The sequence below is a fragment of the Taudactylus pleione genome, unplaced genomic scaffold (genome assembly GCF_031769625.1).
Source record: "Taudactylus pleione unplaced genomic scaffold, aTauple2 ptg001137l, whole genome shotgun sequence".
NCBI lineage: Eukaryota > Metazoa > Chordata > Amphibia > Anura > Myobatrachidae > Taudactylus > Taudactylus pleione.
The window spans coordinates 4,156,136-4,173,072 of record NW_028285538.1 but is presented as its reverse complement, the minus strand read 5'-3'; the positions used below and the strand labels follow the sequence as shown (position 1 = coordinate 4,173,072).

Sequence of the window (16,937 nt, the reverse complement as noted above, 5' to 3'; positions counted from 1 at the left end):
GAAATAAAGCATAAACAAGAGTCCTTTTCATAGTGCATATTTTCCACATTAAATGATAATTTAAATAATCACCAGTCATTCCCTAATACAGTTAACACCAACTTGCAGGGGAGATGTGTTTATACCAGGCTACAATGTAATTACTCCAATGTCAATGTTTTTCTTTGGATTGCATTGACTGACTACCTTGTGTGCACATGAAATAATGTTTATTGCATCAGTTATTGTACATAGCTGCCAGCAGAAAGGGGCATGACCTGCAGTAATGGGGCGTTGATTGGCATTACTAAAATAAAAATAACTTTTTTGCAATATGGCATGGTTTGGGTGAATAGAGGATGGGTTCAAATTAATTCCAATTTTTTTAAGGAGGGATGTTGGATGGTAAGCTTTTGAGTTAATTACAGAAGTTGTATTTTTAATGCCACCTTATAATTGAATTATGTACGGATTAAAATGTACATATCACTTACACACAGCTAGTCTTATTCAACTCCTACATTGTGTTCTAGCTGGGATACCCAGCGTTGCCCTGGTTGAAGATTGGACCCTGAAGTACACCTGCAGCCTTTGTTTACATTGTCTTCGTTTATAACCCCATTTCATTCTTCCTGAAAAAGACCCCACTGTTTGCTAACATGCATGTAAACAGTGGCATAACTACTGTGGGTTGCAATGGTGCCCAAGCTGCCTCTGGAGCCTGCCGCTGAACCAGTCGCGCACACATGGTGGTGCTGGCCCGCCAGCTGATTACAGCTGGCGTACCGGCAGGCAGACATGAAAAGACAGTGCCGCCGGTCATGAGGCAATCAGAGCTCACGGATCGGCAGCCAATCAGCAGTAGCGGCTCCTGATTTGCTGCCAGTCTGTGAGCTCCGATTGGCTCGCGACCGGTGCCAGATTCATATTGCGCCGTGCTGTCTATCCATGTCTGACGCTGCCTGCCGGTGTGCCAGCTGTAATTAGCTGGTGGCCCGGTCCCAAATCCACACCTGCTGGATGCTGACGGCACACAGAGGGAGGCTAGAGGCTGCTGGAGGAACACGAGTAGGTGAATTGCTGGGGAGGGGGCATAATGTGTAAGGGGCACTACTATTGTGTGGCATAATGTGTTATATGGGGCACTACTACTATGTGGAATAATCTGTAAAAAGGCTTTACTATGTGGTATAATGTGTAGTGTAAAGGGCATGTGGCATAATGTAAAAGGGGTACTCCTACTGCATGGCATAATGTGTATAAGGGGTACTACTGTGTTGCGTAACCTGAATGGACTCTGTGTGGGGGCGAATGTATGAGTTTTTTTTTACCTCTCGGGGGGCCCTATTAACATATGTGGCCCCCAAAGTTCTAGTTACACCCTTGCATGCAAACACAGAGGGCTGACTAATATATATAGTCACTTTCAAAGGACTAATTCTGGATTTACTATGAAGTGCTTGAGTCATAGAGTTTAACACTTGCTCAGACTGTGAGGTTAAAAGGATACTTTTGTAGCTTTCACACAGGTTTTTGGCAGACTGGCAATTTACACTGGAGCCAGCCCTGGAATCTGTGTAATTTAAGATTGTCCCCATTTTTAGGGATTGTGTGACAGTGTGTGACTCTGACGAAGTTCAATCCTAAGCAAAAACCTAATCATGTTCAAACTACACCACCCTGCCAAATTTGGTGGAGCTAGGTCAAAAACTCTGGCCGTGCATAAAGGACAAACAGACAGATATGCTTTCTCGTTTATTGTATAGATAATCACACACACTATTTGACCCTATAGAGGAGCAAATTTAGATATCCAAAATGTATATGTAATGTTTAAACATTAAAAGTACTTCTGGACTTCAATATTATTCCCACCTCCTTTAATTTTGAATAGTGTGTGATTTGTTTTATATTTTATCTATCTATCCTTTTTTTATTGTATTTATTCATTTTTTATTCTTATATTATACTTAAAATATATTTGTATGAATTATATTTTAAAAACAACTTACCTCTTGTGGGAATTCTGCCATAAGTCTTGTTTATTTAAACACATTGATGAACTCAATGACGAACAACGTGCTCTACCCAACTCCTGAAATTTTGTACTGTAAAATTTGACTCTTTCCAACTGACTACATCTTGATAAATTGAATCTAGACCCTCCAGCACAAATAGGGGGGTATGACATCATCAATTTCCATTGTACCTTAGCTGTTTTATACATTGTGAATGAGGCACAGTGGGGGGGGTTGCTATTTTTGCAGTGCCAATAAATATTTACAAAAATGCAGCCTATTAACTAGGGAGACATCCCTTATGCCTCACTGATGTCACTGGTTCCTAGAAAGTGGACTGAATATATTTTCAGTCCATACTGACATATATTTTAAATGTTTCAATGTTTCATTTGTAAAATATTTCTGAGCTGAGTACTGTTATTAAAGTTACTTTAATAGGTCTTCATCTACTATGTGTTTGTACAAATAGTGGGTGTGGATTAATAGATAGACAGTCAATAGATAGACACCAGAAGGTAGACAGACAATAGGTCGACAGAGTTAAAAGGTTGAACAGTATATTGTTGACAGGGTCAAAAGGTCACCATGGGCAAAATATCAACATACTGTACAAATGGTCGACAGAAAAGGTCAACACGTGTTTTTTCTCTCCATATTTTAACCCTAATCCCAACCATGCCCTCCATGGTGTCTAACCCTCCCCTTAATGTCTAACTCTAAATGTCCCCTTCCATAGCCTAAACCTAACCCTCCAACAAGTGCCTGATCCTAAACCTAACCCTAAAATAATGAAAAACCAACCATGTGTCAACCTTTTTATGTCAACCATTTGCAAGTCAACCTGTTGACCATGTCGACCTGTTTACACTGTCACCAATTTACATGTCAACCTTTTTAATCCTGTCAACCTATTTACTGTCTACATTCTGGTGTCTATATAGTTACAGTCTATCTACCATGTGGATACCATACTATAGTTCATAAGATAATCACAATATGGTTAATACAGTAGTTTCCATATGTCAATTCTCATCTTCCTTACTATATTAGTATTAACAGCACCATTATCTTCGGGAATGCTGTACAATAATGGGTTATAAGGGATGACATTCACAGAAGCAAATAACAAAAATGTCACAGCTCAGCTTACAATCTTATAAATATCCAGCTAGACATTTTCATTTGCAGGTGGGTGTTCACGCTTCTATAGCATAGGATAGCAGTGAATATTAAACCAACAATGTTCATTCAATCCAGTTTTGTTTTCTTTTCTTGTACATTATTATGTCTGTTTCTAAGCATATAGCTATACAGTAATATTTTAGAATGTATACTTATGGACTGCCTTTCTTTTAGAGGGACAATGCTGCTTTCAGACTTGACGCCATGATATAAAGTTCATCAGAGGGACTCACTTAGGAGAAAATAAAAAGTAAAAAGCAACAGTTGGCCCAGCAAGTCTGTATCTGCGGCCCTGAGCTTGGTTCTCCACTCTGTTTATTTCTTTCTCTGATTTTGTTATAAAGCAGAGAATAAAGCTTAGGGGGAGCCTAATCGGTGGCTGGAATACAGTGCATTCTTCCTCCATCCTTGGTGGACTCCAGTTGTGCAGGTAACTATGTCTAGGCATGTGTGAAGGCGTGAGTGGTATGCAAGTGCAAGTATGGAATACATGTGGGATATGAAGTCTTTGGGTAGAGGTCTGAATGCTCATGGGGCATATAGTGGAAGTGGGGGTCTGAGGGCATGTAGATGAATTTTCAAGCAGGGGGCATTTTGGGGTGAGTGATGTTGGGATACTGAGATCGCTTTGGAGCTGTTTATTATTTCTACAGTATAAAGGTAATGTGGGGCTCTTTCGAAGGTTGGTGACCCTTAAGACAGTTTCTGCTTTAGTCTATTAAGAAGCAGCCGTGGTACCGTCATTGGTTTCAGACTTATGGTTGCATTGGCGTTCGGTACTCTGCAACCAATAACAGCACTAAGAACTGCTTCATCCTAGAGACTTCACATCTCTGAGGAGTCAGGGGATAGTAAATACTACTACTGCAGTTAGGGGCTTTGCTGATGCCTGATGGGGCTATGTATTGTGGTCAAGCGGCTGGACATGTGACTGTATAATGAAATGGGACTGAATTTGCTAAACATGTAACAAAATGGGCTATACAGTATATGATGGACTGTTCAGTCTTATTTGTAAAGTATTTAATTTCGGCCATACGGAGCAGTCTATGTATTTACGTCTACATATTATTTCAGCAAGATTCATTTTGCTATTATTTGTTTCACGAAGAGATAAAAGGGTGCACAGTTCTGCCGATACTACGTTTGTGCTTCGTCATTCCATGGAATAACATTCTGCACTGTATTTGTAAATTTGCATTTTGATAAATGTGTAGTCCATAAAGGCAGCTGGGAATCACACAGTCAATTCATTCCGCTCTGTGATATGTATGTGTAAGAATGGGACTTCTGATAGAGCATTTGCTCAAGTGTCCCTTTCCTGCTATTGTACGCAAACTACAGTATTGAAACTTTTGTAAGATTCACTATAATTTCAAATTACAGTGATTGTACATTTGCATAATGTAGTAATGCCAACAGGGTGCATTTTACTGATCAGAAATGTACATTTTACTTTATGATAACATCTGTATATAGTAAAACAATCATACAGTTTTGGACGTTTTGTCAACTTTTTATAACTTATCAGGAGAGCATGTTACTTACTGTAAGAACTTTGTTGTTAGTTTAAGAAGTTTGAAAAGGTATAACATAAAGGTATGAATGTTGTACAATGCTGAGGCTCGAAACACACAAAATACACAGAATTGTACAGTAGGTTGTTTCTATAAATATACATTTTGTTACAGGAAAAGTGAACTAACCAGGTTGTTTCTCTAAATGTACATTTTGTTACAGGAAAAGTGAACCAACCAGAAATTCCGATTAAAGGCTTTCATTGCTATGAAGAAATTTAACTAAAACATCATATGCAAAATGTAAATATTTACACGATAATGTAAACAGCTTTTAAGAAGAATAATGTCTTCTAAAACATATCACTTTCTGTAGACTATACTTGGACAGCCAGTGGAATGCCAACTTTTGTAGAACAAGTCTGAACATATTCTGACAACTTGTAAGGACATGATGAGACTTGTAGTTCCACAGTAGTAAGAGATTTAGAGGTTGCTTAGTTTTGCTGCATGAGAGCCACAAGGTACCTGCCTATTGCAAGTTAAGTTACTATACCATAAGTTACCTACCTATTACTTAACTGCAGGAGAGCCTCAAATTCTCTAGCTGTTTAAGAACCACAGGATTCCTAACTCTGCTGCAGATTATATTTACGTTTATGTAAGTAAAAATCAGTAAACAGATGAATGACATACCTAGCCAGATTGAATTGTGGAATATTTCGCCCTTCATTCCCCATTCAAACGTTTCATCCAAGCACAAGGCTATCAAAAAGAATAATATCAATTTGTTCATGTTTCAGCTATTTAAGAGGGATTTCTTCCAAGGAAACTACTCTTGCATCTCACGGAGCCCTTTTTAAACATCTGGTCTCCAGATCGCTTAAAGCAAGATCTTTTTTTTTTTTCCTGCTTACTGTGAGTTTAGTGAGCTTGCTCCAATTAAACGTACAGCTGTAGTATTTCACAATTAGAATGATGTCAGACTGTATTAGTAGGGAGAGGATGACGATAATATAACCAACAAGCATGACTTCCCCTGTCTGTGGTTATGACCAACCAGACTCTGTAGGGGGGATTCATCAAAGGTTGCTTAATCTGTTTCAACAGTCATTAATTTCTCTTCTTAATTAGCTTTGATTCTGTATGTTTGCAGGGACATGTCTTTCAAGGAGGTGTGATAATGGAGAATTGTTATAGATTGCGGATATATTTAGATTGCAAGCTCTTGTGACAAGGTTTGTTTATGTCTGGATAACTTACAGTATTCCAGTATTATATATAAAATATTTTATTATTAAAGCTGCTGGCAATGATTATGTGGCTGTTGCAGAGTTGAACACATGCTCATTTGCGGAGCGTACCTTTTGTGTTCTTGCACTGAGCATGCTCCGAAACTAATCATGGGCAGTGCAGAGACTTAATGGAAATGCGGACTATGCAGAGCTGGCTGGAAGCATTTTTAGATGTATCTTTTGCGCCGGGGATTGGACAGGTACAAGTGCGCACTGATAATGATGACAGGTATCAAGACAAGCATACGGGTAGTGGCAAATAGGATAAGGATGCTTTGCTCGCAACAATGCTTATAGGTATAGGGATTATGGCTGGCATGCATCAGCCCTTATATAATTAATATGTACAGTGTATTGAGAAATTAAATGGTTTAGATTTTGTGGGCAAGGTTTTGTCTCAATATTTCCTTACCACAAATGAACATTTACCAATGTCACATTAATAGGTGTCAACTCATAAGTGAGGTGAATGTATGTTTTTTCCCCATAAAAGTATTATTATTATTATTATTATTATTATTATTATTTTATTTTGTAACACGCAGGACAACTGGAGACAAGTGTAACTGTCCAGGCAAGATAAATAAGAAAATTATTATTTATTTCTGGCAAAGCACAGGTTCTCAAACTTATGGGCCCCATCCATGTGCAATGGATTTCCGCGATCCGGCGATGTTGCAACCCGGCATTGCAGAAATCCAACATGTTGGATTTTGCCGTTTTGACGATCGCGATAAAAAAATGATCGCGATCGTCAAATCGCGGACATTTAACATGTGAAATGTCTGCGATCCGGCGACGGATCGCATCCCTGCATCGCGACGATCAGTCGCAGATGTATGGCCACCTTCAGTCCTCAGGACCCCAAACAGTGCATGTTTTGCAGGTCTCCTCATGGAATCACAAGTGCAATAATTAGCTCCACCTGTGGATCTGTTAAAATGTGTCAGTGAGTAATGACTATACCTGTGCCCAGCTAGGTGACCTGGAAAACATGAATTGTGTGGGGTCCTGAGGACCGAGTTTGAGAACCACTGCGGGAAAGCAAAGCTGGTGTAGTGATTTGCGCAAATGTAGTGAAAACAATTACTTTTCCATGTAACTTCCCTGGAGGATTTGAAACATCACAAATGTCTTCTAATGCCAGTCATATAAAAAAGAGGCTGCTGTCTTGATAGAGAGCAATCTGAGCTCAAAATGTATTGGCCACCCATGCCAGCAGTGAATACCGTTGCCATGAAGGGGTGTACTTGGTCTGCAACAATGTTTAGGTAAGTGGTACATGTCACAAGTAGACTCTGGGCCCTAGTCTGTGCCCAGAGTCTACTGCGCATGCACATGTCAATTTCCCTACTGCACATGCGCAGAATGCCGGGAAATTGTCAGCAGCAGCCATTTTTCCAGGCGATTTATGCAGCGCTGCTACAGTCGACGCAGAACTTAACAGTAACGGTAAATATTCAAATTATGGGTGCAGGGTGTGCGGTGTGGGCCCTCCCAGGACCCAGGGGCCTATGTGCATTGCACACCCAGCACCCATTGTAAATATGCTAACAGATGTGTATAGACTGCGCACGTGTTAACCAGAAATAAAATCTCAAGTATTCATGCAAAGATACTTTTTATCTAAAAATTTTTTGACACATGATAAACACACTAAAATATCACATAATGGATTGCATAATAATAATAATATAACATATAAAAAAATACAAAACAATATACATATAATTGTGCTTCTCAGAGTATTGGTTCTGCACACACTTCTTTTTATGATTTAAATATCGTAATAAAGATGGATTGCAGAGATTAATATCCAGTGTAGTATAGTAGATGTGTAGGATGTGCACATCAAAAAGGCCGGCACCTATTTCAACAGTCTTACGATTCCTTTTTATAGCCGCGGACCTCAGATGACATGTGTAAAACGTGCTCCTGATGTTGGTGATGAGAATCACATGTGGGTAAATAGTCACTAATGTTTATATCCCCAAAGGCAGGCGGTGAGAGAGGTGGGTATGTGAGTATTGCGGCCAATATGTTTGTAAGTGTAACATTTATCCAGCAAATTAGCACAATAGAATATAGTGCAAAAGCCAATATTGAATGGAAATAGTTTGGCTGAAATATGACTGTTACTGTATGGAAGTCTCTTCCCTATTAAGGGATGTTCTCACCGGTGAGTAAACTTTGAAAATTGGGCTGGAAAGTACATACGGCTGGATCCAATGCCCTGCGGTGTGTGCTCTGACTGAGACCACTGTTAGGTAGTAGCTGTAACTGGAGGCCGGAGAATGGATGTTGACCCAGCAGTTCAGAAGGACTGCTGCCAGTAATGGATATGGTCTGCAGTCTGGATGATAACAGCTCAGAGTCCTGCTGGAATCGCTGGTTGCTGTCGGCGGTTGCCGGTCGGCGGTGATTGTTTACTGCAGAAGTGTACGGAGCAAACTTCTGGCAGTATATGGAAGTCTGCAGTCCGGAGGTGTGCAGCTCAAGGCTCAACGCATTTCTGTACAAGGGTGTACTTTCATCAGAAGGGGGCATGAGCAGGGTCAGGGGATGATTTTATATTACACTGAGCAGTCAGAGCTCAGAGGTGCTTTCCAAAGCATCTCTTCTAACTACATCATGTGCCTGTGGTTGCCATGATCACTTTACAGAATAAAAGAACAACGTCACTAATACCAGCCTGAAGAAACAAGCCAAGTAAAATTTTAAATTACACCCTTGTGCTTATAGCTTACCACTGTGATTTATAATTAAAAAAACTTATATATTTATAGTCTCAGGAAGAGGCCTGGGATCGGCCGCTCCTCACCTTCGTGCCGGCGTCCTTGGTCTTAGGTGTTCAGTCGCTTGGAGTGGAGGTGAGTGGTGACTGAGTATTCTCCCCGTGGTCTGCTTTCCTGCTTGCGTCCTGGTTTCCGGGGTGCCGGGCATGGGCGCAGTCATGTTGGTCCATATCACCTGACTAGTCTCTCCCAATGGTAGTCCTGTGGTCACTCAGCTGATCCTCTGATCTAATGACCAGCTAGCCAGGGGTATTTAAGTCTGACTCCAGGAACAGAAAACTGCTGTTCAACTTCGCTGTTCCAGTGACTTTGCTAAGGCCCCCATACATCAGCAATCTGAAAACCACAATTGAACAATTTGAAGATTTATTGCCCGATTTTAGGATTTGCCAATCTAGCAATCTGCACCCATACATTACAGATCTTTTTCAGTGATTTGCAGATCGATTGCAGCAAACACAGATCAACCAATCTTGAAAGGCCCATCATTTTACTAGTAACAGTCTGCAAATCTGCTGATCATGCCCATACATTAGCAATCTACAGCCCCAATCGATCTGTGAAATCCAACATGTTGGACAATCTGATTTAACAATTCCAATCACTTTTTGGTTGTAATCTGCGATCTGTAAAGCCCATACATTACAGATTTTTATACACAATCAATTGCACATTGCAGAATTGCTACAATCAATTTCTGATGTATGGGGGCCTTTTCTCCCCCATATGGCTCTGTGCTATTTCCTTCAGAGTGTTGCTTCAGCCTACTAACAGTTCTCCAGTATTTCCTACATTAGCTTCCATGCTAATTTTTCAGTCTGAGACTTGAGCTCTCTCTCAGTTTTCCAGTCTTTTATGTTACTTTTCCTGAGTATTTTGTAGTATGCTGCTCAGCCTCTACTGCAGCTTCTCTGTAGTACTGAGCTGTCAGGTTTCCTGCTAATTACTACTTAGCTTTCAGCTGGACCTCTACCAATTCCCAGTACATGCCTGTGTCCACATTTCTCTGTGTTCCAATGTGCAAATCTACACCAGGATCTCTACATTCTCAAGTTAATTTCCAATTTTCAAGTATTCTGTTCATCACCAGTGTTCAAGTATTCCATTCATCACCAGTGTTCAGGCATTCTCAAATTCATCTCCAGTGTTTAAGTATTCCGTTCATCACCAGTGTTCAAGTATTCCGTTGATCACCAGTGTTCAAGTATTCTGTTCATAACCAGTGTTCAAGTATTTAGTTCATCACCAGTATTCAAGTATTTAGTTCATTTCCAGTTTTCAAGTATTCCATTTATCACAAATGTTCAAGTATTTATCTCAACTCCTGTGTTCAAGTATTATATCAACTCCTATGTTCAAAGTATTATCTAAACTCCGGTGTTCAAGTAGTCACTTCATCTTGTGTTAATATATTCATGCTAATATAGTCCCGGTCTTTCTGCTACTCCCAGGTACCTGTCCAGAGGGCTGCAACCTGCCTACTTGGTGCAGCGAATCCCAAATCCCGATTGGAGGGCTCACTGAAGACCACCAAGTGGGTTAGACTCTGAGCCTCTGGGCAGGTCTAGCCAAACCTGGGTTTGGCCACAATAGGGAGACCTAGTCATTGGCACTCTCTTAGTTGGTCCCTAGCTACCCTAACCCCCTGGCTTTTACCCTCACCTGAGGATTTTCCGTATGGATCATGACATATAGGAATGCTCAAAATCCAAATGTGACAGGTCCACATCAAATATTCTTAATACCTGTTAAAATGATTTTAGAATTCCCAGGTAATACACTTGTACAATAAAAACAATAATATGTTTAATTTCTGATATGAAGCGAAAAGCCTGCCTGAAGCAAAGCATAAAGATAGTGGCCACAAGGTGATTAATGAGGACAATCTCCGAAGCACATACAAATAGCACATTATGAACTATAATAGCTACATTTATGTTCAGGCAAAGACATAAAAACAGAACATACATTAAATTAGGATTAAAGCACGCGAATGCTAGAATAAGCATGAGAGGACATAAGCACCCTGTTTTTTATTGTGCTAATACTGGTTAAAACTGGTTTGGGGGTTGCAGTCTTGTTATAGGTTAGGTTAGTGGGTCAATCAGTAGTGACAGCCTGTCAGGGACCTGTTTGGGCGGGCTCTGTTTATGAATATTAGGGCGCTGGGAGGAGTCAGCTTTCCCTTTTCCAGTTGTGATCGTCTGGATAAGTACCTCAGTGTCAAAATACTTATTACTTATTATTTCCACTGCTTGATTATTACCTTTATTTACTATCCCTTCCATATTCTGCCCTCTCCTGTCTCTCATCTCCTCTATTAGTTCATCCCACCCGTGTACCCCCCCCCCCCCACGCTCCTCACCTTTCCTTGCTGGCTCTTCCCCCACTGCATCCTTTCTGATACCCCCTTCTGAGCACCCTCCATCATGCCGCGCCCGCGCCGCAATGCCCCCCCCCCCAGCGGCTGACCGATGCAGCCAGGCCGCTTGCAGTGGCCGCCGCTTCCAGTGGCCGCCGCTTCCCCGTACACGCGCGGTGCACGCACTGCGCCCGCGCATATGTCATCACGGGCGCCGGCGGCGCCCGCTTCCAGCGCGGGCACCGGCGTCCTCGCGCCCTCACCGTCGGGCCTGCAAGTCTGGCTGGCCCGCGGTGGGGGCCCTTCTCCGAGCCCATCACAATCACCAGGGGTTGGCGGCGGGAGCGTTGCCACGGAAATCGCGGCTCCCGTCGCTGGCCCCGCTCAGATGGCGGCGGCGGCCATTTTAGGTGAGCAGGGCCTGCAGAGCCCTGCGTTAATGGCCGCCGGGCACCAGGACTCGGCTGGCAGCGCGGGGATAAGAGGCTTTGCGCCCTCACCGCCGGGCCCCCAGGTCTGGGTGGCCTGCCGGGGGGGCCCTTCCCCCCATGCCTTTAATATAACAAGGGCTGGCGGCGGGAGAATCGCTGCGGTAGCCGCGGCTCCCGTCGTTGGCCCCGCCCACATTACGGCGGCGGCCATTTTAGATGTGCAGGGCTTGCAGAGCCCTGCGTTAATGGCCGCCGGCTGTCGGGACTTGGGGAGGGCGGGTTCGCTGACCCCAGCACCCGGCCCCGCATGCATTGTTACCCAGGCGCCTGCAGAGTCACAGCGTTTGCGCAGCCCTTTTTCAACTACCTCCACTGCTTTAGGGGCAGGGAGGACGGGGCGCAACACCCCTAGCAGAGCACAAACCCCCTCGGATAATGTGCTTTTCTCCAGCCCCGCAGGGTTGCAGGCTTCCCCTATTAGGCGTAGTGCTGCTGCGGATGGACACGGCAGTGTCTCCGCTCGTAGCACCCCCATTACGCCGCAGTATGTGCTACCTCTCGCGGCGCCATTGCCGCAGGCGCCCAGCATTGTGTTTTATGGCCCTGCGCGGCATAATTTGCCTTTGCACAGCCCGGCATTGGGGGCGCAGTGGTCCCTTTATTTTGCTCAGGGCTTAGCGCAGCAAGTGCTCCCAACCGTCCCTCCAGCGTTTCCGCAGCAGTGCTTCGACGCGCGGCTGTCTCAGGCGGCGGGTCAGTTCATGCACCAGGTGATGCCGCCCTATGCGGGACAGCAATTTTATTCTGCCCCTTCATGGTTCCGCTTGCAGCATCCGGTTTCTCACCAGGCGCCAGACTATGTTGTCAGGCAGGACCCAATTCAGCAACCCCCTCTGCCAGCGGCCCCTCCTCCGGTTAGGCCACCCACCCCCCCATGCTCAAGCCACGCGCAGGCGAGGGCTTCCCCGTCCGCAGTGGTCCCGACCCAAGCCCCCGCAGCGGCCTCTGTGGCACACAAGATTGTGTCTAACACTGTTGTTACAAGTCCACAGGGTCCATCTGCTTCGGCTGTCATTGCTGGTGATGCTGTGTCTACAGAGGATGCCCAGCCGTCGTCAAACCTGATCTGATGGACATGCCACGCGGCGCAAGTCAGGAGGCGGTTTCCGCCGTGGCGTCAGCTACCCCGTCGACTTCCGGAGCAGGTGAGATACCATTGCACCACAGCCACATAGATTTGTCACACTCGGAGGATTCCTCTGACTCTTCCAGTTCAGTAGATAAACCGCGTAAGCTAATGCGCTATTTCGTTCAGCAATTGAAAGGGAAGCGTAAAATCCCGAATAGAGCGCGTAGTTCTGCAGGCAGCTCGGTTCCGGATGTGACGGGTGATGCCGTACACTGCTCTAACACTGCCATTTTAAGAGGCGTTAGGTCGAAAGTGAGGGAGCGTATTAGAAAGGGCAAATACGTAGACATGTTTGCCATTACGCATGACGCCAAAAAAGCTTTGGATACAGCTAAATCTGGGGGGGCAGCAGCGGAGGAGGCGCGGCGCAGCTACGCCTATTGGCTTTGCGGGATGTATATATTTGCGGCTTGCTACACTGAGACTAGGCCTGCCGAGTTTCTGAACATCCTGAAGTACTTACACCTCGTTCACAGCATTCAGTTGTTCGCTAGGCATAATGTGTGGCGGCAATATGACGAGGCTTTCCGTAAGAAGCAGGATGGCCAGAAAATTCTTAGCTTCGGCTATAAGGATGTGGACGTCTGGCTTGAGGTCACTCAGCAGAACAAACCCACCACGGAAGCACCAGTGGGCCGTAAGCAGCCCTTTGTTGCCCGCCCAGGTTTCAACACGGCAGGAAAGGGAAAGTGCTTTGCCTTTAATAACGGGCAGTGTAACAGAGGAGCAAGCTGCCGTTTTAAGCATGTCTGTCTGTCGTGTGGCGGCAATCACGCAGTTAAAGAGTGCAGGCGCACAGGCGGGCAGGCAGCGGGACAGGGCGAGCAGCGAGCTGCTAAATAGAACCGCTTCGCCAATACAGTTAGATGTGTTGGAGCGGTGGTTGGGCCGCTACCCGCTTAGGGCGGAAGCAGCCTTTTTATTGCAAGGTTTTCAGGAGGGTTTTCGTTTGCCAATAGTTAGGTCAGTTGCAGCGTTAGCAAAAAGGAACCTTAAATCGGCTAGGGATTATCCTGATATTGTGAGAGCCAAAGTAATGGCGGAGGTGGAATTGGGCCGCATGGTTGGCCCTTTCTCATCTCCTCCTTTAGTGGATTTGTGCATTGCTCCCTTGGGAGTTGTGCCCAAGAAGGAGGTGGGTAAATTTCGGCTGATTCAGCACCTGTCCTACCCGGAGGGAGGATCAGTTAACGACGCTCTGGACCCGAGGGACTGCAGCGTCACTTACCAATCTTTCGAGGACGCCCTCCGGATAGTGCAGGGGTTTGGTAGGGGAGCGCTATTGGCAAAAATAGACATAGAGTCGGCTTTCAGGTTACTTCCATTGCACCCCGACTCTTTTAGGTTCATGGGTTTTAAGTTCGAGGGTTCATATTTCGTGGACAAATGTTTGCCAATGGGTTGTTCCATTTCCTGTGCCTTTTTCGAGTGCTTTAGCTCATTTTTGCAATGGTGCATTCGAGTGGGTTCGGGAAAAACTGGGATAGCCCATTACTTAGATGATTTTTTATTAGTTGGTCCAGCTGATAGCGGTGTCTGCAGCGAGCTGCTTTTATCAGTGCAGGCTCTTTTTCGCGTTATGGGCGTGCCCATTGCGACGAAGAAGACAGAAGGGCCTACCACAGTTTTGTCCTATTTAGGTATCGAGATTGATACCGTGATGGGTTTATGTCGATTGCCCCAGGATAAAGTCAGTAAGATGCGGGAGTATTCAGGGCTCTGCCTCTCTGCAAAGAAAATTTCATTGAGGCAGTTGCAGTCGTTACTCGGCCTACTTAATTTTTCTTGCCGAGTGATTCCTATGGGTAGGATCTTCTGCCGTCGGTTGGAGAGGGCCACGGCGGGCGTTAAAAGGGAGCTTAAGGAGGACGTGCGTTTGTGGTGTGCCTTTTTACGGGATTTCAATGGTGTGAGGATTTGGTTACCCGAATTGGTGGCCAACTCTGAACTCCAGCTTTATACGGATGCGTCCGGAGCTTGCGGTTTTGGGGCATTTTTCGAGGGGCAGTGGTGCGCGGAGCCATGGGCGAAAAGCTGGCAGGACGCCGGTTTGACATCTAATATGCTCCTTTTGGAGCTTTTCCCGTTTGTGGTGGCAGTAGAGATTTGGGCTGTGCAGCTTAGCAATCGTAGCATAAGTTTCTGGTGCGATAACTTGGGGGTAGTCCATGCCATTAACAATCAGAGGTCAGTCTGCCCTCAGGCTCTCAGTTTACTGAGGCATCTGATACTTTTGTGTCTAAAGGGGAACATTGATTTCAGGGCTCGGCACGTCCCTGGCGTTGAGAACGAGATAGCGGATGCTTTGTCTCGTTTTCAATGGACTAGGTTCAGGGCATTGGCGCCTGCAGCCAGCGCCCAGGGCTTACCTTGTCCCGCTCATGTCTGGCAGATCATCGGGCCGGCATCGATGGACTCACGTTGAGAGCTTTGGCACCGAGCACCTTAAAGTCATATACGGCAGCGTGGGATTCGTGGCTGGCTTTCTTAGCTGAAGTAGATCGGGGTAAGAATATTGAGGATAGCATGTTGCAATTTGTTTGGAGGTGGCACGAGCGTGGCCGGTCTAAGGCCGCAATGTCCGGTGCCTTAGCCGGCATCTCGTATTTTTCGCGCTTGCGTGGTTTGGTAGACCCAACCAAGTCGTTCCTTCTGGCCAAGGCTTTAAAAGGTTGGGCTAGAGAGCAGGCAGGGCCAGGTGACTCTCGGAGGCCGGTTGACACCGGTTTGTTGAGAAATCTCCTGGTGGCAGTAGCAGGAGTAGCCTTGGGGCAGTATGAATCCTTTTTGTTTCAATTAGCTTTTGTGTTGGCATTTTTCGGAGCGCTGCGGGTAGGCGAGTTGGCGGCCGCTAGCAAGAGAGCAACAAGCTCGGGGATTCTTTTGAATAACGTGATGGTTAAGTCGGATTTGATCTTGCTCAAAATTCAAAGATCAAAGACCGACCAATTAGGTAGGGGACATTGGCTGTCAATCCCTGCGCATCCGGACCCGAGCATATGTCCAGTAACCATAGCTAGGCATTACAATCCTCAGCGTCCGCAAGGCGGTTTGCAATGGCTAGTTCATGAGGACCTTTCGCCACTGACACGTTTTCAGTTTTCTGCAATTTTTAAGCGGTGTTTGGTAGCGCTTGATTTGCCGGTTGAGCTTTACGGCACACATTCGTTTAGGATTGGCGCAGCTACTTGTGCGGCAGCAGCGGGCTCTTCCAGCGACGCAATCAAATGGTTGGGTCGTTGGAGGTCTTCCGCTTATAAAGGTTACGTGAGAGGCGACATGCTGCCTAATTAGACAGCGCATCTGGCGAGTTTGTTTTTTGGGAAACCCAGTGCCTTAAGCTACCCGCCGCTAGGGGGGATTGGAGTTCTTTTCACCTTTTGCCCTCCATTGAGGTTTTGGTGTTGTTCACCTCCATCTGGGTCACTCAAATAACTCAGTTTCCCCGACCTTGTTGTTGGTTACGTGAAATTCGAATTAAAACTAACGTTCTTTTAAATAATTTCCCCTTACAGGTTGTGGTAGGGTGTTTGATAGGGTGTGGATCGTAGGCCATTCATATGTGTTTTGGGCTTGCAGGCACCCCCTTGCTCGTGATAGCCCCGGTAATGTACGCTGGATCGGGGTGCGAGGCTTTCGTTGGAGTGGTCTGTTGCCTCTTCTTTGGGAATCAGAGAAGAAATGGGGTGCCCCGGATTGCTTGATCATCCACTTAGGCAGCAATGATTTGGGCACTTGTAAGGGTGTTGAGGTTATCCTGGCCATTAAAAGGGATTTTCAAATAATAGCCGAGCGTTGGCCGCAGGTGCATTTGGTGTGGTCGGAGGTTATTCCTCGTAGGTTTTGGCGAGGGGAGCAAGGTGGCGCGGCTTTGGATAGGGTGAGGAGGAAACTGAATGCCGCTGTATCTCGTCATGTAGAGGGTCTGGGAGGGCGTGTCATTAAACACCCCCGTATACGTTTTGAGGAGGTTGACTTCTACAGAGAGGATGGAGTGCATTTGGTAGGACAAGGTTTGGCATTGTTTGTTTCGGCTCTTTTGTCGGGCATGGGTAGAAGTTAGTGGTCCTGTTAGCTGGTGGCGGTTCGTTGTCTAGGGACCTCGTTTTGGCGGAAAGCAGTGCTCCTCGGCGGCTCAATTTAGTGCAGCTGAACTTGGCTAGCAT

The 16,937-nt window shown here is 45.3% G+C and overlaps 2 protein-coding genes across 2 annotated transcripts in view; one reads left to right on the top strand and one right to left on the bottom strand.

The window, feature by feature from the left end:
* Positions 1-5,540, bottom strand: part of TNFAIP6 (TNF alpha induced protein 6) — a 54,015-nt gene extending 48,475 nt beyond the window's left edge. Inside the window, exon 1 of the mRNA XM_088461988.1 lies at positions 5,396-5,540. Within this exon, the coding sequence (XP_088318114.1) occupies positions 5,396-5,495 (100 nt within the window). The 5' untranslated portion in view covers positions 5,496-5,540. The remainder of the gene's footprint in view (positions 1-5,395) is intronic.
* A 7,745-nt stretch (positions 5,541-13,285) lies between these two features.
* Positions 13,286-16,065, top strand: LOC148453527 (uncharacterized). The gene is made up of 2 exons (XM_088462011.1): positions 13,286-13,300; positions 15,100-16,065. Exons 1-2 carry the CDS (start codon positions 13,286-13,288, stop codon positions 16,063-16,065), a joined length of 981 nt encoding a protein of 326 aa, XP_088318137.1.
* The last annotated feature ends 872 nt before the right edge of the window (positions 16,066-16,937 follow it).